This window comes from Dromiciops gliroides, chromosome 5 (genome assembly GCF_019393635.1).
Source record: "Dromiciops gliroides isolate mDroGli1 chromosome 5, mDroGli1.pri, whole genome shotgun sequence".
NCBI lineage: Eukaryota > Metazoa > Chordata > Mammalia > Microbiotheria > Microbiotheriidae > Dromiciops > Dromiciops gliroides.
The window spans coordinates 190,514,636-190,541,931 of record NC_057865.1 but is presented as its reverse complement, the minus strand read 5'-3'; the positions used below and the strand labels follow the sequence as shown (position 1 = coordinate 190,541,931).

Genomic DNA, 27,296 nt, shown 5'->3' with positions numbered 1-27,296 from the left:
GAGTAGAATAGGAAGACCAGGAACTATAAATGCTGACTGATTATATCCTAAGCCACATGATAAAAATACAATTTCCTTATGTGATGAGCTGCTTTTCTGAGGACCAAGTGTCGTGATAAGATGGAAATAATCATACCGCTCAGCTTCTGTCATTATGGTGTACCATGCCAGCAAGGACTGAGAGATTTGAACTTATTAAAAAGAAAAAGATGGAATTCCAGGAGGAAATCCTGCCCTCTCCTGGAGGAATCTGGACCAATGAAGTTGGGACAAGAAAGGTATTTTCTCTTTTCAGTACAATGCCTTTCATTTATTCTTCCAGAATGATAATTGGGTATGGGGTAACCCTGAAGCAAGGAAGAGGATGGGAGCTCACCTGTGTCATGGCTGTAGGAATCTCACTGCTGGACATAGAGAGATTTCTCTCTAACTTCTGCTGGAGATATTGGGGAACTTTAGCCCGGACGGTGGCCACTAAGGGAGGGAAGCTAGTTCTGTGGCACATCAAGGTTTCCACCTTGTTGAAGGACTGGCTGTCTCTGGAGGTCAGAGAGCTGGGATATAGCAACAGAGAGGAAGGAGGAAAGGAAAAGGGAGATAGATGTGTCCCCTAGGACGGTGCTGTCAGTATCCTCTAGTATTTTCATGCCTGAGGTAAAGCTTTATTTAGGCTCTGCACTCCAACTCTCTCATTTTACCTACGGGGAAACTGAGGCTCAGAGAAGACAAATGATTTGTCCAAGGTTACAAAGGTAGTGAGTGACAGAGTATGGATTCAAACCCAGACCATGTGACTCTAAGTTTAGCATTGTTTTTGAGGGTTTTTGTGTGTGTGTGTGTGTGTGAGGCAATTGGGATTAAGTGACTTGCCCAGGGTCACACAGCTAGTAAGTGTCAAGTGTCTGAGGCTGGATTTGAACTGAGGTCTTCCTGACTCCAGGGCCGTTGCTCTATCCATTGCACCCCTAAATGCCCCTAAATGCCCCTAAATTTAGCATTGTTTATGCTGCCCCTTGCCTATTTTAAGTGTTTGAATATGAACAACTCTTACTGGTGAATGGGACAAAGAGTAGATCAAATAAATCTTAGCTAGTCAGAGGACTAACACCCTTGAGTAGTCTAGATTTGGGCAGAAGCTATGCCTTCCTATAGCTTCCTGAGGGGTTGTGGTATGAAGTAGAGACATGGAGAACTGCTCAGCCTTGTTATTTTGACCCACCTTTAGGTTAAGCAAACCCTGCTTGAATGGGTTGGGAATCCACTCTTCTGGACCAGAGGAACCCTGCTGTGTTTGAGCATGATCAGAGTAATCTTCTATAATGATTTCTATAGGGCTTAGGGATCAAGATTTTAGAGGGAGGGCCCCTGGGCTACATTTCAATGAGAACCTCATTCTTCCTACTAGGATCATTGAATTATAGAATCACAAAATTTATAGCTGGAATTGGTCATCTTATCCAATCCTCTTAATTCAATTGAAAAAACAAACAAACTATGGATTAAATGCCTGTTATGTGCTATCCACAGTGTTAAGTACTGAGGAAACATACAAAAAAAGAGGCAGTTCCTATCCTTAAGGAGCTTACAATCTAATGGAGTTGTTGTTATTTGTTGTTTGTCCTTCATTCTTGAATAGGACCATGATATCAGGAAGTGCTGTCATGACTTGCACTGAATTGGATTGAAGTGAGGCAGGGCTGTGCAAGGTCACCAACCTCCCTCTTTCCTCCAGAGCCATCTGGGTCCAATGGCAGGATGTAGATCAGGATGACTGGAGATGACCCCAGATGCAGTGGGAGACCTTGGCCTTTTTAAGTGAAGGTCTTTCCCAGGTCTCAATGTGACTAATGGGAAAGACGATATGCAAAGGGAAAGTGAAAAGGGGAAGGTGAGGCACTAGGACATGTGATGTTCTCTGGAGTCAAAACCAAGCAGAGATGCTGATGGAAAATGGGGAGTTGTGGGGCAGCTAGGTGGCGCAGTAGATAAAGCACTGGCCCTGGATTCAGGAGGACCTGAGTTCGAATCCGGCCTCAGACACTTGACATTCACTAGTTGTGTGACCCTGGGCAAGTCACTTAACCCCTGTTGCCTCGCCAAAATTAAATAAATAAATAAAAATATAAAAAAAGAGAGAAAATGGGGAGTTGCCTGGAAAGTTTCCTCTTATAAGGAAACTGACCTACTCAGGGTAACACAGGTAGTAAATAGCAGAGTGAACATTTGAACCTAAATCCCTTGTTTTCAAATCCAGAGTTCTTTCTTCTATCTCATGCATATGTAGGTTATATAGAAGAGGGCATAGGAACTAGACCAGCCACTCTCTATATGTACTTATAAACTCAAATATATTTTGGAACACTTGGAATAGGAACTAATTGACCCTCATTAATACCTGTCTGCAGCCTATTTTCAACTTTGTGGGGGAGACTGGAATCCGGCACCATTGCTTATTACTGTAGTCATTTCTTAATTAGGCAGACAGTACATATAACACCACCCTCACCCACCCCCAATCCAGAATAATAGAACCATTCTCCATAATCTTTCTGAAAAGAAATGTAGCTATGTGAGGCGTGGGTGTGTGATATAGAGTACAGTTAAGGACAGCCATACCAACCCTTCTCTACTACTGGCTCAGCTCCTTATTAATTCTTTTTCTGGGTTCAGATGCAGTCTTGTGGGTATGCATTAGAATATCTCAGTAAATTTCTTTTTTTCCAGTAAATTTCTAAAATTGCAAACTGTTCGATTAAATGACTCATCCCAATTCTTGATTAAAAACCAGGGAAATCTCTTCTTCCAAGGGATTTCCTTCTTTCAGTCTCAAATCATAAATTGATAGACTTAGAAAAGTCACAGTTAATGACCATTTAGCTTAATAGCAGTATCAAGTAATGTAGAAGTACAGATAGTCAAACAAGTTATAGAAAACTGCAATGGGCCTTACGGTGAGGGTGACCACTTTTCTCCCTTCTTCCACACCCATCACCTTCTTTCATGGCCAGGTAGGATGGTAGTTTTTAAAAATAAAGAGCTTGAGATTTAAAGTGTGGGTAGAAAATTTCCCAGCTTAGAAAACAGGGGAAAGAAAGGTGCTGTTGACGAGACTTGACTCTCACCAATTGCCACAAATGCTAGTTCAGCCTGATCTTAGCACTGGTAGACTCTTATGCCCATCTTCTTTCCTTTCACTGTCCAGTCTGCATGTTCATCTGCTCATGTCTCAGCTCTTGCCTTTGTACCTCCCCGATTTGGCACCTCAAAACTTGGGCAGAAGTTCCTTCTTCAGGAGAGACTACTGGAAACTTAAAACAAAGAGAACTCTGATTTGAGGAATGCCTATAAACCTTCTAGAGCAAGAATTTTCACCAATTAAGGAAGTCCTTTTGAGTCTTCCTTGGTCTTAGAAACCCTGAGCTAAGGAAGTCTTAAATTGGGTGCGTATTTCTTTTTTCCATTTTGTAAAACACAATCCATAGTAATCTTATTTTTATGTATTTAGGATGCTATAGATATTAATAACCCTTCTATTTCCACTAATGTTAATCTAGTTCACTAAAATAAGTTAGAGATATCAGCTTTCAAAAGTAGAGGATCAAAAGTATATGGAAAGGGGTAGCTAGGTGGCACAGTGGATAAAGCACTGGTCCTGGATTCAGGAGTACCTGCATTCAAATCCAGCCTCAGACACTTGACACTAGCTGTGTGACCCTGGGCAAGTCACTTAACCCCCATTGCCCCGCAAAAAAAAAAAAAAGTATATGGATACCTAGACATGTATGTGGATGCCTTGCTTGCCCGGTTTCACCTATTTGGTGTCAGGAAAGCAGAGGTCCAGATTACTCAGCCTGGATCTTGGTTTCACACTGGCATTCCCCAAGGGATTCCTCACACATTCTTTATTTGAGAACATCTGAACAGAGTTTTTCACCAAACAGTAGTGATAATGGTCACAAGTGATTATCAAAAAGCTATACCTGAATGAATATCCATCTATACCTCTTATGAATATCCATCTCTGAGAAATAACTGCTTTTTGCCTCCCTGCTTTTCTATCTTGGGAGACAGATTTACCCTCACCTACTTTTCCCTCTACAATTTAGATGCTCTTGTTTTTGCTACCTCCCTTTGGCTTTATTGGGTGAATATTTGTCCTCTAATTAGGTTTTGCTTCTCTTGAGGGATGTTCTTCAGAAAGGTGGGAACTAACCTCCTGTTTCAGGAAGTGGGGGTGGGATCAAGGTGTGACTCCTTCAAATGGGCAGGTTGTGCAGAGCCTCAGTGGCATGCTACTTGGCAGAATTTCCAAGTACAGTAAGCAAAAAGCACAAGTTACCTAAGAGGATGACTGGGAAATATTGTCCTCTGACTCAAGGTAGCATCTGAAAAGGGAGATTGGGATGGGATATGACCGCTGCATTGAAAAGCACCTTAGAGATCCTCTGGTCCAACCCCTTCCTTTTATAGATGAGGGGACTGAGGCCTCAGCTAATAAGTGGCACAGGTGGGGTGTGAATATAGGTCTTTAGACTCTAAATGCAGAGCTTTTTCTCTAATACCAAGCTGGGGCTGCTTCTTGGCTCACTTTTGTGTAACTCTTAGTTCTTCAGGGTTCACAGGCACTAATAAGCTGAGTATACATGAACCACCTCCCTTATTCAAATTAGTAATATTGTATAAACAATACATAAGTGGATAATAATACATCACTAGTTTAAGACTATACCTTGCAGAACAGTTGGTGACGTGCATTAGCAGGAGGTATTTCTTCACTTGAGAACTCCCTATAAAAACAGCTAACTTTACCAACAGCTTTGTTTTTAATTTTAATTTTTATTTATTTTTAGTGAGGCAATTGGGGTTAAGTGACTTGCCCAGGGTCACACAGCTAGTAAGTGTTAAGTGTCTGAGGTCGGATTTGAACTCAGGTCCTCCTGACTCCAGGGCCGGTGCTCTATCCACTGCGCCACCCTAGCTGCCCCAACAGCTTTGTTTTTAAATTCGCTGATGCACTTATTGCATAATAACCTTCATTATTTGTATTTATTTAGGTACCTTACTCCCCTCACAGGCTATGACTGCCCTGAGGCAGGGATTTTGCTTTAAACTGGGTATCTCTCCTAGTGGAAAGTACAAGGTTTTATATACATCAGGAGTTTAATGTTTATTGAACAAATATATGTATTTCATCAATTTCTACACAATGTCCTTGAAGCTAATAACTAATTGTACATTTAGGTGTCTAGTAATGTGATAACATTCTCAACATTTAATAATGTGATACAATTCATTAATAGGGCTACTGTTTTTCTATAACCAACATCTCTAGTAGCTCACAAACCTCATCAACCTTGGGATTTTTAATCTTAGGCCAAGGCCACAGTAGATAGCTCTTACTTTCATAATTGAGAAAGGAACTACCTACTTGACTATATTCAATGGGAGTTAACTTCACCAGATGATCCCAAGGACAAATCTATTGGCGAAACCAAAAGGGGAGGTGAGATGGCAGAGGAGGAGTTCGTTTTGGCAACCATCTTCATCACTCAGACTGTCTTGTGTTTATTAGCTTTGCAAAGGACAAAAGGGCAGAAATTAGAGAGAGGTAGATTTGGTTTAGTATATAGAAAAACATATAATTAGGGCTGTTCAAATATGTAATGGGATGCTTGTTAGGTAATAAATTCTCTCCCACTGGATGAGTTGTACTTCTGAGAGCCCAGGAGTCTGTGATTATTAATCCCATTATCTTGCTTCTCTACTAGGGTTTACAAGAACGGTGCCAGATTTTGAAAAGCTCTTCAGTGTTTGCCCAGTGCCATCCCCTGGTGGATCCTGAGCCTTTTATTGCTCTTTGTGAAAAATACTTATGCCACTGTGCCCAGGAAGAAGGATGTGCCTGCTCAGTCTTCTTGGAATATGCCCGGAATTGTGCCCAGCAGGGAATGGTGTTGAATGATTGGACTCATGATAGCAAATGTAGTAAGTCAAGTGGGACACATTATGTGCTATGTTGGTAAATGTTTAACGACCGACTCTCTGGTGTGGGGGGGTATATTTATAGGACACCCTTTAAAGTTTAATCTACATTATTAATACCTTCTCTATCACTTTCTTAAATCACAAAACAATAAGCCAACTTCTGATTTGATTTGCCAAATTCTTTTAAAAATAATATTTTATTTTCCCCAATTACATATAAAAACAAATTTGAAAATTCATTAACAATTTTTTTATTTCCAAATTCTCTCCCTCTTTCCCTTCTCTTTCCCCTTCCTGAGGTGGTAAAGAATTAGATAAAGGTTATATATGTGTAATCATGCAAAACATTTTTCTATATCAGTCATGTTGTGAAAGAAGACACAGGATACCCCCTCCCAAACCATACAAAAATAAAGTGAAAAATAGTATGCTTTGATCTACATTTCGACCCTCTCAGTTCTTTCTCTGGAGCCAAATAGCATTTTAAAATTATGAGTGCTTTGGAACCATCTTAGCTAAGTCATTCACAGTTGATCATCATATAATATTGCTGTTACTATGTGCAATATTCTCCTGGTTCTTCTCTCTTCACTTTGCATTAGTTTGTGTAAGTCTTTCCAGGTTTTTCTGAAATTGTTCCAGTTGTGTCAAATTCTGAGGTGTAAATGCTCACACTGAAAATTTAACAATTGGCTCTTTAAAGGTCACTCTTGGATACATGCATTCTTTCCTGTGATCTTTCTTGTGGGCCGGCAGGGTCCTTCCTACTGTAGAAACTTGACATTTACCCTAGTGAGATGCTTCTTTCTGAGTATTCCCTTGGCATTCTCTGGGTAGAGTTTTCCCTTGTAACATATTAGTTGATCAACAAGTATTATTAAGTGCTTTCTATGTGCCAGTCACAGAGATTAAAAAAGTCAAAAACACAGACCCAGCTCTTAAGGAGGCATTCTGTCCCCAAGCAATGTAAACAAATAAAATCTCATATCAATCCACAAAGACTGCTAACTTCCTCACCAGAATTCCCAAAAGGTCCCTGCCAACCCTCTGCTCCCACTTCCTGGTTATGGCTCTGATGTTTGTCAGACCAAGTTTCATTCCCAGAGGCAATGGCACAAATCACAGAACTCACAGAATTGTGGGAATGAAAACCCCCCCTTCCTCTAAAGTGTATGCAACTGCTTCCATCATAGGTCCTTCTCTTATTATGATTCACTCATAGCTTCTCTCAGTAATCCATTATAAGAAGTTCTTCACATCTTTATTTTAAAATTTTATTTTATTTTCAATTTGTGGAACAAAACAAGCATTTCCATAACATAAGATAAAAAAGATGATTGCACATGAACCTGCAAATCTACCAGGTACAACTTGCTATTCCCTCCAAATATACAACAAAGTTATCATGTAAATTTCATTTTTTCCCCATTTTTCTTCTTTTCCCTCTCCCCACCCTAGAGATGGCTACTATTAGAAACAAAAATATATATACAGATTATATATGTAGATATGTAAAATTATTCTATACATAATTTTATTTATCACTTCTTTCTCTGGAGGTAGATAGCAACTTTCTTCATATGTCCTTTATTTTTAATTTGTGTATTTATGATAGTCAAAATGACTTAGTTGCTCATACTTGTTCTTAAAACAATATTGCCATTACTATATACGGTGTTCTCTTGGTTCTGCTCACTTCACTCTTCATCATTTTGTTCAAGTCTTTCCATGCCTTTCTAAGATCACTGGGCTCATCATTTCTTATAGCACAGTAGCATTCCATCACAACCATACACCACAACTTGTCCAGCCATCCCCCAGTTGATGGGCATCCCTGCCCATTTCCAGTTCTTTGCCATGAAGGTAACAGGGATAGGGTAAAAACACAGGATGAGAAAGATAATTGTGAGTGAAAATAAGATAGAGGGCACTTCACAAATAATAATTGTAACTTTGAATGTGAATGGGATGTTTATGGAAGTTCTTCACATTCAACCTCTATGTTTTTTGTTGTAATTCGAGTCTATTTCTGCCTTGACTGCTCTCAGGGGAGAGGAAGATGGAGTAGGTCAAAACTGTCCACATAATGACTTACTCATATTAAGATCTGCTATCTTGGGGGCAGCTAGGTGGCACGGTGGATAAAGCACTGGCCCTGGATTCAGGAGGACCTGAGTTCAAATCTGAACTCAGACACTTGACACTTACTAGCTGTGTGACCCTGGGCAAGTCACTTAACCCTTATTGCCCCGAAAAAAAAAAGAAAAAAAAAAGAGAAAAGATCTGTTATCTTCATTAAGGTAGGCTTCTATTCTAAAGGAGGAATAGGTAGGCTCTGTTCCTTCCATCTTTGCTCATAGATCCTATGTTTTGTTCTTATAATTTACTCATTGAGTATCTAATTGTCATAACTATCAAATAGCAAAATCAGTTAACTGCCTTTTGAACAAGGAGCTGTAATCATTATTTTGCAGAATAACCTGAAGCAGGTAAGGTACCTGTCTTCAAAGATCTTATACTCTTCCATGGTAGTGATCAATGGAGATAGATCTATAGTGCAGCATAATTAGTATGGAGACTGATGGAGACAACAAGGACATAAATATTTATATGATGCATTTTGCTCTTTGTGAATTAAGTCCTTTTAAAAAAAATCAATAGCTGGTTGGTGAGAAAAAGGTGGCTTTTAGTAGCTGGGCTTGCCTCAGTCTTGAAGTGGGTAGAATTTTTTTAAAGTAGGGAGAAAGGATATCTATTTTGAAGGGTGTGACTGGAGTAGAGTGGTGTTTTAAGCAGTGTTTATGTCACATTTCCCAACAGGCAACAGGTAGCACAGTATGTCGGAAACAGCATTGACTCTAGAGTCAGAGGACAGGTTCAAATCTTGTTTCTGAAGCTTATAACTAGTGAGACCTTGTCTTAAAAAACAATCTCTCTCACTTAACCTTTCTGTGCCTCAGTTTTCTTATCTGTAAAGTGATGGGATCAGACTAAATCTCTTCTTTCCTTACCCCCATTAAATTATAAACTCCTCCCATGTTAGAACCCTGCCTTCTTCTTCTCTATACCCCCATAGTGAGAATACAATGACTAGGACGATAGCTCACAGGTCAAGAGCTGGACCTCTCCCAAGTGTATAAGTATTTTCTCTTTTCCAGAAGACATTAAACAACCCTCCTCTTTGGTGGGTCCCCTCTTCCTTTTAGATCAATGACTAGGAAAGGGATGGGTTTGAGTTACTTATTGCAGATGGTCCTCTCCTCTCCTCTCCTCTCCTCTCCTCTCCCTCTATGCCTCTTGCTATGTGCTTCCCTAGCATCTACATGGATATGCATTCCCTGTAGGCTAATGTACAATCTGAAATCTCTTTAGCTGCTGTAATGATTGGAATGATGCCAATCATTCTCTCAGCATCTCTATATCTTCTTTTGTGAGGGGAGGGAGGGACTGAGTCTATGTGTCCCTTCTCTTGAAGTTTCTCCTTCCATGGGTATATTTCCCTTTACCTGTCCATGCATCTTCATTCTCCATACCCTTTCTCAGGCGTAGCTCTGCAGCTGTGGTGCTCTCTCCTTCGGAAAGACCACATCTTTCTCTAACACTCTCTTCAGGCCTCTACTTCCTTCAGAATTTGTTTCTGGCCACTTCCCATCTCATTTTAAGGGCCAGTCCCAATGACTGACTCAAGTGGGTGAACTTGGTGGTGACAGAATTCAGAGCAGCAATGACTTGGTGATCCTCGCTGCTGCTGCCCAATCAAAGGCCATATCAGTGAGGATATGGGGATCAGTTAAATTTGTGTTGTTCAGGGAATTAACACCCTCTGTAGGGGATTAAAGGAGAAATTTAACTGGTTCTTGTGGATACATCCAAGGTCAGAGATGGGAAAGCTGAACTGAGGCAGAACAGGGTGACCTTGGGGGAAACATTGAGCCTTGAGTTATGATGAGTCACCAAAGTCCCACAAACAATCGGGAGAAGCCTGGGGCTGCTATAAAGGCATTGTGCATGATATTGCCCTGGAGATAAGGGGTGCTGATTTAATATTTTGTCTTAAGGGCCAGCATGTCCTGTCGGCATGGAGTATAAGGAATGTGTGTCACCTTGCACCAGAACCTGTCAGAGCCTACACATCAATGAAGTCTGTCAGAACCAATGCATCGATGGCTGCAGCTGTCCTGGTAATAGATTGATCTCTTTATTTACTTATCAGATCTCTTGGCAGAGGTTTTGGTTCTGGGGTATGAGATGAAGGCAGCTTGTGTTTGTTCTCCTGCTCCTGAAATCAGAGGCCTTTTATTTTTTATTGAAAGCCCTTGTGCAGCGTGATCAGGATACCGCTGGTACTTTCTTTTAAATTTTGCTGTTGTTGGTGTGAATGAAAGTGCTTCTGTCTAAGACAACAAAGGGGAAATGGTCCAGGCTCCAAAGGTAACTTTGTGTAGGGAGCGTGTGTTTCTGTTTTACTCTTTTGTCTTTTCTAATAGGCGGCGAAACTCATGGCTAGCATTTGAAGGAAGACTTTTACAAAGAGTTCCGGAGCTACTTAGTCATTTTGACTAAGTTGGAAAATAGTTTTGACCCAGATAGAAGGGCAGTTGACAATAAGAAAGCATTTTGTTATTTTTTTTGGGGGGGGAGTCTTTTTTTAAGTGGTCAGTGACCTCGGTCTTAGGACCCCTGCTACTTTGGTGTAATCTTGGACAAGACTCCTTTCCTCCTCATGCTTTGGTAGCCTTCTATCACAGGGATAAGTGTCCTTGTTCTCTCTGTAGATTCAGATGATGATATGATGATGAGCAAGACTCATGTATGCTTTGTGAACTTTTCTTAGAAAGACCCTATGAAAACCGAGAACTGAGATCTACTTTCTTAATACTTGTGTTGCCTTGGGAAATTGACTTGACCCAGCTGGGGACTCCATTTCTCCATCTATAAAACTGATTGGGTTGACTCAGATGATATCTAAAGCCCCTAATTTCTAAGGCTTTTGAAGATTGTCACATACTTACAGTATGATTATCTAACTAGTAAGACTTTGCTGTTTTGTCCTTGAACCAGAGGGGAAGCTGCTTGACAATGGCCTTTGCGTGGAAAGCTCAGAGTGTTCCTGTGTGCATTCTGGGAAACACTATCCTCCTGGCGCCTCCATCTCCCAGGACTGCAACACATGGTAGGCAGAGCGGAAGAGCATGAGCTCTGAAGATGGACGTGGGGCCTTTATTTAAGCTGCATGAGGACAGGACCTGTGAGAAAAGAGAAGGGGCAGAGTAGGGGACAAGCTAGGGAAGAGTGGAAGCTAGTGAGGTGTGATGGCTTAGGGGACCTGGTTCTAGGTAGTATAAGAATTGGGAAGGGGGCAATGGTGGAGACAGAAGTCATTTGGTGGCCAGACTAAGGCTAAAATGGAATAAACTCATATGTTCTGGGGATTTGGGAAGGAAACTGTCATATGCAAACGGAAAGTTTGGTTTCTCATCTCAGGCCTTTAAAAAACAAAATAAAAACAAAAACTTGGTCAACAGAGATGTGTCAGTATCTTACCTGAATGGTCCTTTTCCTGACCAACCCCATGTAAGGCAATAGGAAACAATGGAATCCAGTGGAGGAAAAAATCCAAAGGCCCCTACAGGGGCCCTTTTCGCATTCCATTTCACATCAATTTATTCCAGCTCTTCCTGAAATCCTGGGGGTGTTTTAACCCCCAGCACAGGTTTTTTTTTTTTTTCTTCTGTTCTTTTCCCTTTGCTCACTTTCCCTTCTGGATAGCTGTCAGCAGGTGACCATTAGCTTCCTCTGCATTTGTGATAGGATACCCATCTCTCAATAGTTCTAAGAGTTCTTCATTTCCCTGGCTTCTCTCTCTTATCTCTTTAAGAGAGGCCTTCTCTTTTTACTGTCTCATGTGGACCAGGTAGAAGATTTAGGGGTAGAGGACAGCTAGGTGGCGCAGTGGATGAAGCACTGGCCCTGGATTCAGGAGGACATGAGTTCAAATGTGGCCTAAGACACTTGACACTTACTAGCTGTGTGACCCAAGGCAAATCACTTAACCCTCATTGCTCAGCAAAACTTACAAAAACAAACAAAACAAAATAACAACAACAAAAAGCTTTAGGGATAAGAATTCTGGAATCCTAATAATACCAGAATCATCAGAGATCAGAGATCCGTAAACTTCTTCTCCTGCCAAGGGTCCTTTGGCACTTAACTATTTTCTGGGGTCCTCATTCCCATGTTTTCTTTTTTTGTACTGCCCTGTACCTGGGGGTTTTCCCTCTTCATGATATAGGGTGTCCCAAAAGTCTCAGTGTAGTTTTAAGCTATTAAGGCTTAAAATGACACTAAGACTTTAGTTTTAATTTCCTCAATCCTTAATTATCAGCATTTATATTTGAATGTTTATTTTATTTTATTTTATTTTGCATGGGGCAATGAGGGTTAAGTGACTTGCCTAGAGTCACATAGCTAATAAGTGTGAAGTGTCTGAGGTCATATTTGAACTCAGGCCCTCCTGAATCCAGGGCCAATGCTTTATCCACTGTGCCACCTAGCTACTTCTGACACTAAGACTTCTAAAACTTTAATCGCTTAAAACTGCACAAAGACTTTTGGGTCACCCTGTATATTTCAGCGAGTCCTTTGATGTACTCTCTTTGTTCCTTTCTCTTTCTAATGTTTCCTCTGGTGTCTGCTTCTCAATGGATCAATTTTTGACAGTTGGTCAACAAGCATTATGTTAAGACTTTGCTATGTTCCAGGCACTGGGCTAGGTTCTTGGAAAAAAGACAGCAATGCCTTCAAGGAGCTTACGTTTATTGAGGAAATGACACAAAACCATATACATAAATACAAAATATATATAAAGTAATTTTTTAAGGGGTGGGTGGGGTGGGGCACTGGCAGCTAAGGGAATCAAGAAAGATCTTATGTAAGAGAACTTCTCCTGTCTTTGTTTCCTAGTATCATGCCAGTCTTAGTTGGGAGTGAAACATTAGCTATGAGGTTGGAATTCAGCTATGTACTCTTGTACTTACAATGTGTGTTTCTTCTTCCCTCCCTGACAGCATTTGCCGAAACAGCCTGTGGATCTGTAGTAATGAAGATTGCCCTGGTAGGTCTTCTTCATACCTATTTCTTTCTGAATTGGAGAATAGAGTTATCTCTTGTTATAGCCACTAGGATGGAATACCCATCCTGGGGTCAGGAGGGCTCATCTTCCTAAATTCAGATCCAGCCTCATACACTTACTAACTGTGTGACCCTGGGTCAGTCACTTTACCCTGTTTGCCTCAGTTTCCTCATCTGTAAGATGAGTTGAAGAAGGAAATGGCAAATCACACCAGTATCTTTGTCAAGAAAAGACTCAAATAAAGTCATGAAAAGTTGGACATGACTGAAAAAATGACTAAACAACAACCTGTTACAGCTACAGGTCATGAATAGAAAAGATATCTCCTCTTTCTACTGGTTAAATGATGAAGTCAGGACTTTTAGAAGCCTGCAATGCTTTTTTTTTTTTTTAAGTGAGGCAGTTGGGGTCAAGTGACTTGCCCAGGGTCACACAGCTAGTAAGTGTTAAGTGTCTGAGGCCGGATTTGAACCCAGGTACTCCTGACTCCAGGGCCCGTGCTCTATCCATTGCACCACCTAGCTGCCCCCCCTGCAAGGCTAAATAAACACTTCTGGGCTAGTAGAGGGTTTATGTTCTAGCAGTCAGGGTAGAGGTGGGAAGAGAGAAGGAATAAAGCGGTCCTGTAGAGATTAATAGAGAAAATGCAATTGGACTCAATTTGGGTTTTTGCTTTATCCCATTGGACAACTGGATTCCTTTCAGAAAGCTTAGGTGTTTTAGGGATTAGAAGAGAGAGAATACAGTTGGGTTTTTGTCTTTGATGTCTTTTCCATGGCTTGCTTGACTAGAGGTGTAGCTTTGGGTGGAGCTGTAGGGACTTGTAACCCTCTGGGCTGATGGGTCAACAGGAAATGCATTTTTAAAAAGCATACATTCTAGACTTGGAGGGGTGAGGGACCTTGTGGGACCTTGTACTTAAAGCAGACAGTAGAATCCTCTAAATATCCAATCAAAAGAACTGGCCATGACCAAAGATTTTCGGAAACCACAGCACCAAGCAATCCCATTTGGAATTTCTATCATTAGAGATGGTTACACTGTCGGCAACTTGAAGATAGAACATTGACCTCAAAGTCAATAAGGCCTGGATTCGAGTCCTGCCTCTGACACATGATGGTTGTGTGACCAAAGGCAAGTCATTTAACTTTGCCAAGGCCCTCTAGGCAGCGGTCTGACTATACGTTGCAGAAGAGGTTGATAGAAGGAGTGTAAAACTAAAGAAATACTAGTGTAAGGGTCAGGGAGAGGAAGGATAGAGGATAGAGAAGGTGGTGCTCCAGAGGAAGGCTGCATGGTGTACAGGTGTGTTTTCATGCAGGGGCAGGTTAATAAATCTAGCCTTGGGCAAAATTGGGCAGGTAATATTTGAATGTAGTCCTTGCTTCCTTTTGTACTTTCCAGCTTCCTTCATCCCCAGACCCCCCTCAAAAATATCCTCAGGAAAGGATTTAGTAAATGAATTCACACTGAGGTATGAATGATTAATTTGGCTTAATATGTTATTCCCTCCCAGGGAGATTTGCATTTTAACATGGGATACAGTCATAAGCCAAAGGAATACACCTCTAACCAGAATTTCAAGCATCAGCTTGGAGATGAGGGAGGTTTTTTCATATGGGAAGAGTTAGGGGCTTTCTTTCCGTCATTTTTCAGTTGTGTCCAGCTCTTCATGACCCCATTTGGGGTTTTCTTGACAAAGATACTGGAGTGGTTTGCCATTTCCTTTTCCAGCTCATTTTTACAGATATGGGGCAAACAGGGTTAAGTGATTTCAGGGTCACACAGCTACTGTATCTATGGCCAGATTTGAACACAGAAGGACAAGTCTTCCTGACTCTAGGCTGGGCACTCTATCCATTTCCCCCCTCTAGCAGTCCTTGGGATCTATCTAGTATCCATGAATTAACTTCACAAGGCCAGTTTTACCTACTAAGGATGCCACCTCTCACAGTAAGCATTGCATTTGAAATAGATAGTACTAAGAGAAATTCATGTATCAGATATATCTGGAATGTAGCAGCATCAATGTCTATTGTGCTTTTTTTTTTTTTTTTTAATGCGGGGCAATGGGGGTTAAGTGACTTGCCCAGGGTCACACAGCTAGTAAGTGTCAAGTGTCTGAGGGCGGATTTGAACTCAGGTACTCCTGAATCCAGGGCTGGTGCTTTATCCACTGCGCCACCTAGCCGCCCCCTATTGTGCTTTAATATTTATAAATCTCTTTCCCCACAACAATTCCGTAAGGTGAGCAGTGTAAACATACCCCAATTTTACAAATGAGGAAACTATCTCAGAGAAATAGAGATTGATGTGCTCTAGGTCACATCAATTAAAAAAAAATGTTAACATTGGGGAAAAGAGCATGGCGTAGAGGCAGAAGGGAAAGGAAGAGAATGTGTCAGGGATGGTGGGACCTGGTGGGAGTAGCCCTGAAGAGACTGTCAAGATTTGGGTTCAGCCAGAGCTCTGTAGAGTCTGAGGAGGGCATTCTGGGTACTGGTCTCCAAGTTCTCCTACTTTCCTAGTTGAGAGAGAAGCCCTCCAGGAGAAGTTGTTACTCCTCCCTCCCACTTTTTTTTCAGAGTAATTTCCAATGTGTTCTAACATCTCCCTTTAATTACATGTGAGTCAAGTTCTGGCTAATCCTAGCAGCATTTCTGGCAATTGGATAGCCAAACTCCCCTTTTGGAATTGTAGAACTTAGAAAAGAAGTGACCTGAAAGATTCACAAGATGACAGGATCATAGATTTAGAACTAGAAATGAGTAAACTGAGACAGGGAGAAGTGTCACATTTATGGAGAAACTTCTAGAAGTCAGGCACCGTCATGACATGCCCAAGGTAGAACTCTGCCAAGTTAGTTGTGGTATTGGAACTGAAACTCACATATCCCAGCTCCCAGTTCTTTCAACTGACTACATTGTCTCTTAGTCGAGGGTACTGAACAATGTCTCTGAAATCCACAACAAAATTCACTCTTTTTTGACTTCTCCCAAATGCCAATGGTTTATGTTCATATGCAAGACTGCTTGTAGTTTCTGACTTGTCACCTGACTGCACATACAGTTCATCTTTGTTGTTGTTCACTTGTGTCTGACTTTTTGTAATCCCATTTGGGGCGGGGGGGGGGGGACTTGCCATTTCCTTCTCCAGCTCATTTTACAGATGAGGACATGGAGACAAACAGGATTAAGGGACTTGCTCAGGGTCTCACATCTAGTGTCTGAGGCCATATTTGAACTCAGGTCTTCCTGACTCCAGGCTCTGCAATCTATCTATTGTCACCTAGTTGCCCTCAATTTCATCTTAGTCCTTTCTGATTCTTTGGATTGAATGATCATCTTCCCTTAAGCCTAAAGCATTATCTTTTAAACAATAAATAGATGTCTTCTAATGAAAACATCCATGCGTCTAGTCTTGGTGACAACTATGAACACCTGCATGTGTCCATATACTCCTGAGATCTAAATGACATCAGGGTGGTCCTTATAGAAAGGAGGTAAAAGGCCCATAGGACACTTTAAAGACCTTCCATCCATTATCCCTTTGTGTTTGTTTCACAAAAATGTCTGTCATAGGGAAGTCAGTACATTTGCTGAGAGCAGATGCTGACATTTTCTTAGTTGGATTATATGGGAAACAATAGGATTATATGATTTGGACAAAAACTAAATTAACTCAAATAAATGAGCACTAAATCAGAGACTTAGGAACAAAAACCAGGGACCTTAAATATGGATTCTGGGAATAAAAACCTCCCATTTCTATGGTGCTACACATCTTGCAAATGTTTTCCTCCTAATCATGCAATTTATTCGTGTAATTTAATCAGTCCATCAGTCAGCTAGCATTTATTAAGGGCCTACTATATTCTAGGCACTTTGCTAAGTACTGGGGACACAGAGAAAGGCAACAGACAGCTCCTGCTCTCAAGCATCTCATAGTCTAATGGGGGCAGACAACATGCAGCAGTTATTGTACAAACAAGTGTAAATCGGGGGAGGATAATCTCCGAGAGAAGACATTAAAATTAAAGAGGATTAGGAAAGGCTTGGTATATTGGCATAATGGGAAGAATGCTGGGCTTGGAGTCAGGGAGAACTGAGTTCAAATCCAGCCATGGACCTTACTACCTCCATGACCTCAGGAAAGTCACTTACCCTCTGTTTGGCTCAGTTTCCTGATCTGTAAGATGTGCTAGAGAGGGAAACGGCAAAGCATTCCAGTATCTTTTTTTTTTAATGGGGCAATGAGGGCTAAGTGATTTGCCCAGGGTTACACAGCTAATAAGTGTCAAGTGTCTGAGGCCGGATTTGAACTCAGGTCCTCCTGAATACAGGGCTGGTGCTTTATCCACTGTGCCACCTAGCTGCCCCCCATTCCAGTATCTTTGCCAAGAAAACTCCAAATGGGGTGAAGGGTCAGACACAACTGAAATGACTAAATAACAACAACAACAACAAAAATGTTGGGATAATAATACCTACCTCTCAGGATTCTTGTTGGGATCAAATGATATAATAATTGTAAAGTGCTTAACACAGTGCCTGGGGCATCGAAAGTGCTATATAAATGTTAGCTATGTAATAATAACAATAACAACAACAATAGCAATTATTTTATATATGAGAAAGACCCAGTGAGGATAAGTGATTTGTCCATGGCCACACAGTTGGAAAACGACAGAGCTGGGATTTGAACTCAGAGAGCTAATGCTAACGTGCCATCATGGCCCAATGGAGAGAACCCTGGATGTAGAGAAAAAAAAGAAGTGTCTTTACATCTCAGTTATGCTGTGTACTAGTTGTATGAATTGAATTAGACAAGACACTTCACCTCTTGGCTTTATCATCTTTAAAATGGGGGTAAAAATATCAATACCACCTTCCTCAAAGGATAGTTCTGAAAACACTTCAGAAACTTTAAGATCCTGTAGAAAGGAGAGGCTTTCATCCAGCAGGTGAGACCCCTTTCCCCATCCTAACACGTGTTTATTCACCAATCTGTTGGTGTGCCCGGGATTAGTGGAGGATGATTCTCTATGACCCTTCCCTTCATTCCCCGAGGCTCTTCTGCTGAAGCCTCTGCGGTTGCCTGTTTGGGAGGAGGATGGGTGTTAGCCTGGCAGAATCCATGTCATTATAATAACTGACCCTGATCTTTGGTGGGACAAACGAACGAAGGGCCTTGCTCAGTGACATTGCAATACAACATCTTAATTAGCAGGGGCTCTCTGGTTTCCTGCAGTTCCAGCTTCTTCCACGGATTGTTTGAATGAGATAAGCTAAACACAATATTTAGATTTCTGCTTCTTCTCAACTCTAGGATCCCTAAATCTTGAGTGTCTGAACAGGAAACTGGCCCAGGGCATTAGATAGCAGAGATTTCCAAGACTTCTAATGACTTCTCTTTTCCTGGGCAGCAGTAAGAGGTTGAAAGAGGATGAATTTCTTCTTTAGATAAGAATCATAGCCAGAAGAAGGAGAGGGACCCGGGAGGAACTCCCACCCATCTCATTGCAAAGGGGCCAAAGTACTTGACAGGAATGGCTTGTTTGTATGTCTAGGACATTACTGGTTTCCTAAGGCTTCTCTGGGAGGCTTTTCTAGTCATATCACTGCATTCAACACTTCCAGCATTCTTTGCAGCCAGCCTGGAATTTTCTTCCTTTCTCCTATTCTTCACCCTCACTTCATTTTTACAGTCAAGAACTCCACCAGAGTCCGTGCTGATAATGACCTTGTAACCTTCCCTCTCCTTCATTCTCTCCTTTTTCCTTTCTCTCTCCTCCTTCTCCCTAAGGTAACTGGGAGAGTGGGGGAGCACCTGGGGCATTATTGCTAGAGGAGAGTGGAACCTGTGTGTCCTCTTACACCTTGTGGCATGAATCTTAGAGGCCCAATCCGAGGGGGAAGCTCGGTGTCCTTCCCCTTATTCCTAAAAAGGACTAGGCAGAAGCTTGGAAGGGGGCGGTTTTTCTAAGTTTCTAGGCAGTTAAAAGAGTTGGTTGTTTCCTAAGGTTTCCTGGGCTGTCTGCTTTTTGGCTTTTACACCTGATGAATACCTTGGCTGTCTTTTGGTCTTGGAGGGTTCCAAACAGGGAAACTAACAGGGCTGTGGAGCCCCAGTGAGAAAGACTCCAGCCTCAATTCATCAAAGAGAATCCAGCTTTAAACAGAAGTAGAGACGGAATCTCCCTTGTTGCCCTTGGTGACTCCCTGGCTGCCTGACAGGGCCTATTGTTAGCCCCTGGAGGGAAGCCAGGATGTTTCTGGTTATAGGACAATCTCTTAAAGGGACCTCAGGCCTCAGATGTAGTCTATTGTTTCCAATCCCTAAATTTTAGGGCTTAAGGCATTTCTTTTTTTGGAAATGGTATAGTGTGTATATGTGTGTGTGTGTGTGTGTGTGTGTGTGTGTATCTAGACTGTAACCACAGCATTGTATATATATTTACACACACATACACATGTATGTTTTTTGTGTGTGGATAGATAGATAAATATATATACCTGTTATTATTTTTGGAGAAAAAGGAATCTGTATACATATTTTTCTTTTTCTTTAAAGTGTGTCACTTTTAGAGACAAAGATGAGGACAGACAGAAGGAACACTACAAAGGAAAATTGGGAAGAGTTCCAGGCTGCTCTTTCTGCCTCAATGCATCTATTGTGGGCAGTTGCCTCAGACACTAGAGCAGGGAGTGCCCTGAGCAAAGGGGAGGGGTAGAGAGCATTGGAGATGCTGGCAGAGACCCCAGTATGGACAAATGCCCCCTAGTATGTGGTATGCCTGGCAGGCAGCAAATTAATCCCAGGGAGCCAGGGGGTTAGGGGTAGAGAGAGTTAAAGTAACAGAGTAGGCCTAAGGAAGTATTTTGGGGTGGGGAAAGGGTTTAATTTTTAACCCACAGACAGTGTCAGCCCGGGCTGGGGATTTAGGTTGCTGAGGTCGGTACTTCCCAGGCACCCGTGATGAGATCATGGCCAGATGGTGTTCTGAGCTTTTCATTGGTCCAGGATGCAGCCACGGGGCTAGAACTGTAGGAAGGCAGCTGGGGCATATGAACAGGATGGGGGGAGAGGGGAATTGTGAGGTTGTTCTGAGAATCATCTCATAGGGGAGGTTGGGAAAGTAAAGGGTACTGAGCTCTCTTTTGGAGTTTCAAGAACTTCTACCTATCAATGGTTTTGTTTACTTGCTATTCAAGATACCTGGGGATGTACTTTGTCATACTCACCTTTCTGCCTTATTCAGAAATTATGTTATGGGTTCTGTTGAGTCTTGCAAACCTAGTTCAGAAATCACAACTCAAGGAAATTCAGGACATTTAAAAATAACACTCTATGAATGAAGCACCTGGACCCCCTAGAAAGCTACCTGATGTTTGAAGCACTCTAAGGGTCAGCATTTAACCCAAGCCTTAGCTCACAATCTCTCATAAACTAATGGGTTTACTTTTATCAGTCAAGTAGAGGGCACGTTAGCTCAAAGTTATGGACATTTATGAAAGAGTATAACAAATAAAGTGACAAAAGTAAGTCTCCCTATGCATATATCAGGTGCATGTTCTCCTGGATAACTGTGGCATGGAAGGCATATTCACATAGAAAATGCATGGTTAGGGAAAACATCTGTAGGCTCCCATGAAGATAACATTGGTGGCCAGGGAGCCTGCATGAAGGGGTACACATGCCAGGAAGCCACTGTGGTCAGAGAACGTACATGGAGAGCACAGATGGAGAGATCAGCATGCCCAGGGGGGAGCATGGTTGGGAAAACTCATACAGAATCATAGATCTTAGGATCTTAAGTCTACACATAGGAGGGCTACCCAGTGGCACCCAGAACTGCAGGGCAGGCCATAACTGCTGCTGCTGTCATTATGGTGAGCCCTACTCTCTCTCTCCCCACCCCTCACCCTCGGGCATAATTTTCTCTGAGCTGCTTTCTGATAACACATACTGGTCTTTCCAGGCCATCTGCCACTTTTTCTTACCACCTACCCGGGATATAACAATAAAGGGCAGCTAGGTGGCACAGTGGATAAGGTGCTGGGACTGAAGTCAGGAAGACTCATCTTGCTGAGTTCAAATCTGGCCTCAGACACTTCCTAGCTGTGTGACCCCAGGAAAGTCACTTCACCCTGCTTGCCTCAGTTTCCTCATCTGTCAAATGAGCTGGAGAAGGAAATGGCAAACAACTCCAGTATCTTTGCCAAGGAAATCCCAAATGGGGTCACAGAGAGTAGGGTACGTTTGAAATGACTCATCATCAAACAACAACAAAAACAACAATAAAATCTCTTTCTAGCTGGGAACAATATAGCCAGCTCTTTTAGTGCATAGCTTAGAGCTGTGAGCCACCGAACCCAGTCAGGCAGCCAATTAAAAAGCCCAAAGAATGCCCCAGGCAGAAATTTTATGTCTTCTTTTGAGCAACTTACTCCTGGTACGAACTCAAGATGCTTGGCTCCAGACAACTATCTGAATTGGGGTTAGAAAATTCCTTTTCCGGGGCAGCTAGGTGGCACAGTGGATAAAGCACCGAGGACCTGAGTTCAAATCTGGCCTCAGACACTTGACACTAACTAGCTGTGTGACCCTGGGCAAGTCACTTAACCCTCATTGCCCCGCCCCCCCAATCCTTTTCCGTTTTGTCAAATCCCTGACAGTCCTTTTGTGTCCCTGAAATCCAGATTGTGTCCTGCCCCCCACACCCCCATCCAAGTCCAGAGGCAATGGTAATATTAATTTGCTTATAATTATTTGAGCAGAGGTAGAAAATGGGAGTGAGGAGAAAGAGGCTTGGGGAGAGGGTAGAAGATGGCTAGGGGGAAGATGAGGATGCTTGGCTCCTTCCTTCCTTCCTTCCTTCCTTCAGAGTTAAGTGGTTCAGTTCCTTCTGGGCACTTGTGGCCTCTAGAGGTACAGTTGGGAGGGTGGAGAGTAGAGAAGGTCTGGGCTGAAGACAACGACGCATGGCCTGTGCGTGTTCTAAGATCAAGATTTAATGATCTTTTTAACTCCCCTCTTATGGCAACTTATCACAATGTATCTTGTATTGCATTTATTTTGTATCATCCTATAGAGTACTGGTTCCTCCAGAGTCAGAGATTTTGTTGTTGTTGGGTCATTTTTCAGTCATGTCCAACTCTTCATGACCCCATTTGGGGTTTTCTTGGCAAAGATATTGGAGTAGTTTGCCATTTCTTTCTTTAGCTCATTCTACAGATGAAGAAAATGAAGCAAACAGGGTTAAGTGACTTGCCCAGGGTCACACAGCTACTAAGTATCTGAGGCCAGATTTGAACTGAGGAGGATGAGTCTTCCTAACTCCAGGCAGGGCACTCTATCCACTGTGCCACCTTGCTGCCCAGAGGACCTGGATTAAAATCCTGCTCTGATATTTACCTACGTGACTGGGCAAATCATTGAACTTCCTTGGTCCTCAGTTTCCTCATCTGTAAAATAAAGGGGTTGGACTTTATGGGCTCTGAGGTCTGTGCCTCTGATCCTTATGATCTTGTGATTCTTTCTCCTGCCATTCATCTTAGTACTCTCTGCTGCTTATGGCTGCATTCGGCAGAGGTTTGGTGAATGAATGAATGCAAGAACAGTTTGATTCAGTTTCTTTAAAGTTTTTGAGGATGGCTTGGAAGTGTGGAAAAATTGACTCACTCCCAACATCGTCTTGTACCTCTTTCACATTTTACATGACCGTCAAAATTCCTCTTCTCTTCCTCTTCCTCCTTTCCTTTGTGTTCCTCCAGGAGAGTGTCTGGTAACTGGCCAGTCTCATTTCAAGAGTTTTGACAACAAGTACTTTACCTTCAGTGGGATCTGCCAGTATTTACTGGCCCGGGATTGTCAAGATCACACCTTCTCCATTATCATAGAAACCGTCCAGGTGAGCTGCCTTTTGTGAATGGTGGGGGGAGGAGGTAGCTCCCAGTGGCACTCTTTTGGGGGAGGCGGGAGCACAGAGTGACGTTATTTATATGAGGGGAACACGTCTCTTTTCCGCCTGTTTTATTTTATGTTGATCCGATAAATAGTGTCTGGGACAAGGGGAATTATTGTCTCATTGTAAGACTATGGCTAGACTGATTCCTTTTGGGTGAATGTGTTTAGTTTTAGTAGTCACATTTCAGGAAAGACCAGGACAAACAGTAACCCTTCCAAAGAATGGTGAATGGCAAGGGTGAAGAGACTGCAAAGCCATACCCTGAGGTCGAAGGAACTGGAGCTGATTGGCTCATAAAAGAGAAGACTTATTGCAGATAATTGATGATAATTGTCTTCAAGAATGTAAAAGACTTTCATGTGGAAGAAGGATTACTTGGCCCAAAGGGAAGAACTAGGACCAGAGTGTGGAAATAATGGGGATGTGGATTTTGGTTTGAATTAAAGAATAACCTCTAGCAATTAGAAGTGTTTGCAAAGTGGAATGGACTGATTTAGGAAATCATGAGATCTACACTATTCTCTGAAGCCCATGGTTTTCAGAGAAGCTCATGGATTTAGAGGTCATCAAATCTAACCCCCTGCCTCAGGTTTGGCTAGGTGAACTCCAAAGTCTCCTTGATGTCTGAGATTCCATGATTTCATTAAGCCTCTTGTTTAGCCTGGAATCCATCCCTGTTGTCTTGACTGAAAGGAACTTGAAGAAGTCATCTAGTTTATCCAATCTCCAAACAGGGCAGATCAGTTAGGATACAATCAGAGCCTCGAAATGGTTACACACTTGGCCTCTTCCTGGGATTGATACTCTCTTCTCTTTTCCGTAGGAAACCAAGGCCAAAGAGGATTGTGAGAGTTTAATCACAGTTATGGAAAACCCTAGCAGTGATGGACAGTAGACCTAAAAAAAATTGTGGGAGGGGATGGGAGGGGAATCGGATAAGTCGGGCTAGGTTCTCTAGGGAGTTGAGAAATTTCTGTTCCTGAGTGGGGACAGTTTTAGGGATAGTGGCATGTGCTGGCTATTGTAGCATAAATATATAAATACATATATATTTATATAATATGTAACTGTCATGCTCTTCTTTATATAAATAAGTAAGCATATATACATGTATGTATATATGTATGTGTGTTAAAAACCCTGTCACGCCTCTTTCTCTCTCTGCAGTGTGCCAATGACCCAGATGCTGTTTGTACTCGCTCGGTCACCCTCCGGCTCCTTCACCTGCACAACAGTATTGTGAAGTTGAAGCATGGGGGTCTGGTCTCACTAGATGGACAGGACATTCAGATCCCCCTAATACAAGGTAAGCATCCCTTGTATCTCAAGGGTGGGGTTGGCACTTTCTTCTCTCTTCCTCCAGAACAAATGGCTTACTTCTTCCCATATTCTTTTTTTTGTTGTTTGTGCTTTTTTTTTCTTGTGGGGCAATGAGAGTTAAGTGACTTGCCTAGGGTCACACAGCTAGTAAGTGTCAAGTGTCTAAGGCTGAATTTGAACTCAGGTCTTCCTGACTCCAGATCCAGCACTCCAGCCACTTTGCCCCCTAGTTGCCTAGGTGGAAAGAAGACTTGCTTTTTTGAAGACCTGGTTCTAGTCTTCACTTGGTCCTTTACTAGTCATGTAAGCTTAGGCAAATCCCTTAACCAGTTTGTCATAAATAAAGTGGGACATAGAACCCAACTGAATAAAACCTGCTGAGTTGCTATCTCATCTGGTTGCTTTGAAGATCAAATTAGCTAACTTGTTTTGTGAAAGAACTTTTAAAATTGTAAAGCTCTATACATATAAGACTGAGATTTAAAAATATTTACACCTATATATGTATATGCATATACCTATAATCATGTATATTGCATATATATATATACATATATATATATACATATATATATATACATATATATATATATATATATATATAAGTTTATAATAAAATTAGTGTCAGTGTGGTGTCCTAGATAGGGAGTTGCCTTGAAAACAGTAAGACCTGACTCCAGGCTGGACACACTGACTATGTGGACCAGGGCAAATCACTTGACATCTCAGGGCCCCAGGCAACACTATATAAAAGATTATAAATTGGGGCAGCTAGGTGGCAGAGTGGATAGAGCACCGGCCCTGGATTCAGGAGGACCTGAGTTCAAATCCGGCCTCAGACACTTAACAATTACTAGCTATGTGACCCTAGGCAAGTCACTTAACCCCAATTGCCTCACCAAAAAAAAAAAAAAAAGAAAGAAAAGAAAGAAAGAAAAATCTATGTAGAAAAGACTATAAATTGAAAAAAAAAAAAAGATGACGAACCTGCATTGGTAGGGGAAGTCTCTTCACCTGGGAGTTCCTTTTAACTAATGAAATCACAGGTCTAGTCTTTACAGAAAGAATGAGTATTCTATTGCAAATCCTGCTCCCCTGCAGGTCAATCTTAATTCACAGCAGCCTCTGTCACCCTCTTGTGGCAGTAGAGAGATGGTGCAAGGTGTGGGAATGCAGATATCTTCCTCCTCTCGTTTTCCCCAAACTCCATGCTCACTTTGGCTTCCTTCCTGGGGTGCTCAACTTTCCTTATATCCTGCTGCATTTTTTCATTGTTAGCACTATCTGCATTTCCTAGCCCTCTGTACCCTGCTTTGCCTAAATCCTGGTGCCTACTCTGTTTTAGGTGACCTCAGGATCCAGCGGACCGTGATGGCCTCAGTGCACCTTACCTATGGAGAGGACCTGCAGATAGACTGGGATGGGAGTGGGAAGCTACTGGTGAAGGCAAGTCCCCTTTGAGAGCCTCCTCCTTCATCTCCCACAGCCAGGGGCCCTCACAAAAGTCCCCTTATATGATTGAAGCAAGAATGACTTTGTGTGGTGGGGAAAGAATTCCATTTTCTGCACTCAGCCTCTACACTCCCAGAGTCAAGAACAGGATTCTCTTGTTTCCTGTAATCTGGCTTTTGGTTTCTGGCTGTTCTCATTTAACTATTGGGATTGTTCAGATTTAGGGATTCAGAGGGTCCCAAGGGAATAAGCCCCAAGGATAGAGTGACCTTTTATCACAGTTGGGTGGCACAGTGGATAGAGGGCTGGGCCTGGAGTCAGGAAAATTCTTCTTGAATTCAAAGCTGGCCTGACATTTACTAGCTGTGTGACCCTAGGCAAGTCACTTAACTCTGCTTGTCTTAGTTTCTTCATCTGTAAAATAAGCTGGAGAAGGAAATGGCAAACCACTCTAGTATCTTTGCCAAGAAAACCCCAAAATAGGATTAGAGTCAGACATGACTGAAACGATTCAACAAGAACAACAAAAATGTTCTATTATATACCACAATGTTTACCACAATTTGGTTTTCCATTCCCTAATCCACGGGGTTTGTTTTCAGTTCTTTACTAACAAAAAGAGTGCTCTTATGAATATTTTGATGAATATAGGACCTTTTACTTTTCTCTTTGACATCCTTGAGATATAGGCTCAAAGAATTTGGTCATTTTAGTCCCTTTCTTAGCATGAGTTCTTGCTTTCCAGAATAGTTGAACCATTTCAGAGCTCCACCAACAATATATTAATGTGCTTGCTTTTCCAAAGCCTCTCTACCATTTACTATATTTCTTTGTCAATTGGCTGAATATGATGTGACAATTCAGAGCTATTTTTGATGTGCATTTCTCTTATTATTGAGGATCTGGAACAATCTTTCATATGATTGCTGATAGTTTGCAATTTTTCAAGAATTTAGTTCATACTCCTTGGCTATTTAGTTATTTGGGCAATTGCTCTTGGTCATATATTTATATATCAGAGTTATCTCATGTGACAATTTCTCCCTCATTTAACAATTTCCTTTCTTGTTTTAGTTCTGTTGAATTTTTATTTGATTTTGTTTCAGCACAGATACCTTTCACTTTCATTCGACCAAAATTATCTTTTGTGAACATCCCTATGCCTAAGAGATCTGCTTAAGAATTTTTCCCTGAGCTTTATTTGCAAAGCTTACCTGATCTATTTTTTCCTCCTAATTTTAAAAATAAATAGTGAGTAGGCAATAATGCTCAAAGACTTTGAGTGACTTGCCCTGAGTCACATAGTGTGAATGACAGGATTTAAACCCTGGACTCTTGGTCTAGCATTATATCACTATGGAATTTTGAAGAGTTTGCTTTTCCACTAACAGAAGGGGAATTCTGGTTTGGGGTGGGGAGTATTACAAAGAAGAAGAA

The 27,296-nt window shown here is 41.8% G+C and overlaps 1 protein-coding gene across 1 annotated transcript in view; it reads left to right on the top strand.

Moving 5' to 3' along the window:
• Nucleotides 1–27,296, top strand: part of VWF (von Willebrand factor) — a 213,719-nt gene that overhangs the window by 53,739 nt on the left and 132,684 nt on the right. Inside the window, exons 7-13 of the mRNA XM_043968561.1 lie at nucleotides 5,769–5,985; nucleotides 10,044–10,166; nucleotides 11,047–11,158; nucleotides 13,053–13,099; nucleotides 22,894–23,030; nucleotides 24,255–24,393; nucleotides 25,753–25,853. Of these exons, the coding sequence (XP_043824496.1) occupies nucleotides 5,769–5,985; nucleotides 10,044–10,166; nucleotides 11,047–11,158; nucleotides 13,053–13,099; nucleotides 22,894–23,030; nucleotides 24,255–24,393; nucleotides 25,753–25,853 (876 nt within the window). The remainder of the gene's footprint in view (nucleotides 1–5,768; nucleotides 5,986–10,043; nucleotides 10,167–11,046; nucleotides 11,159–13,052; nucleotides 13,100–22,893; nucleotides 23,031–24,254; nucleotides 24,394–25,752; nucleotides 25,854–27,296) is intronic.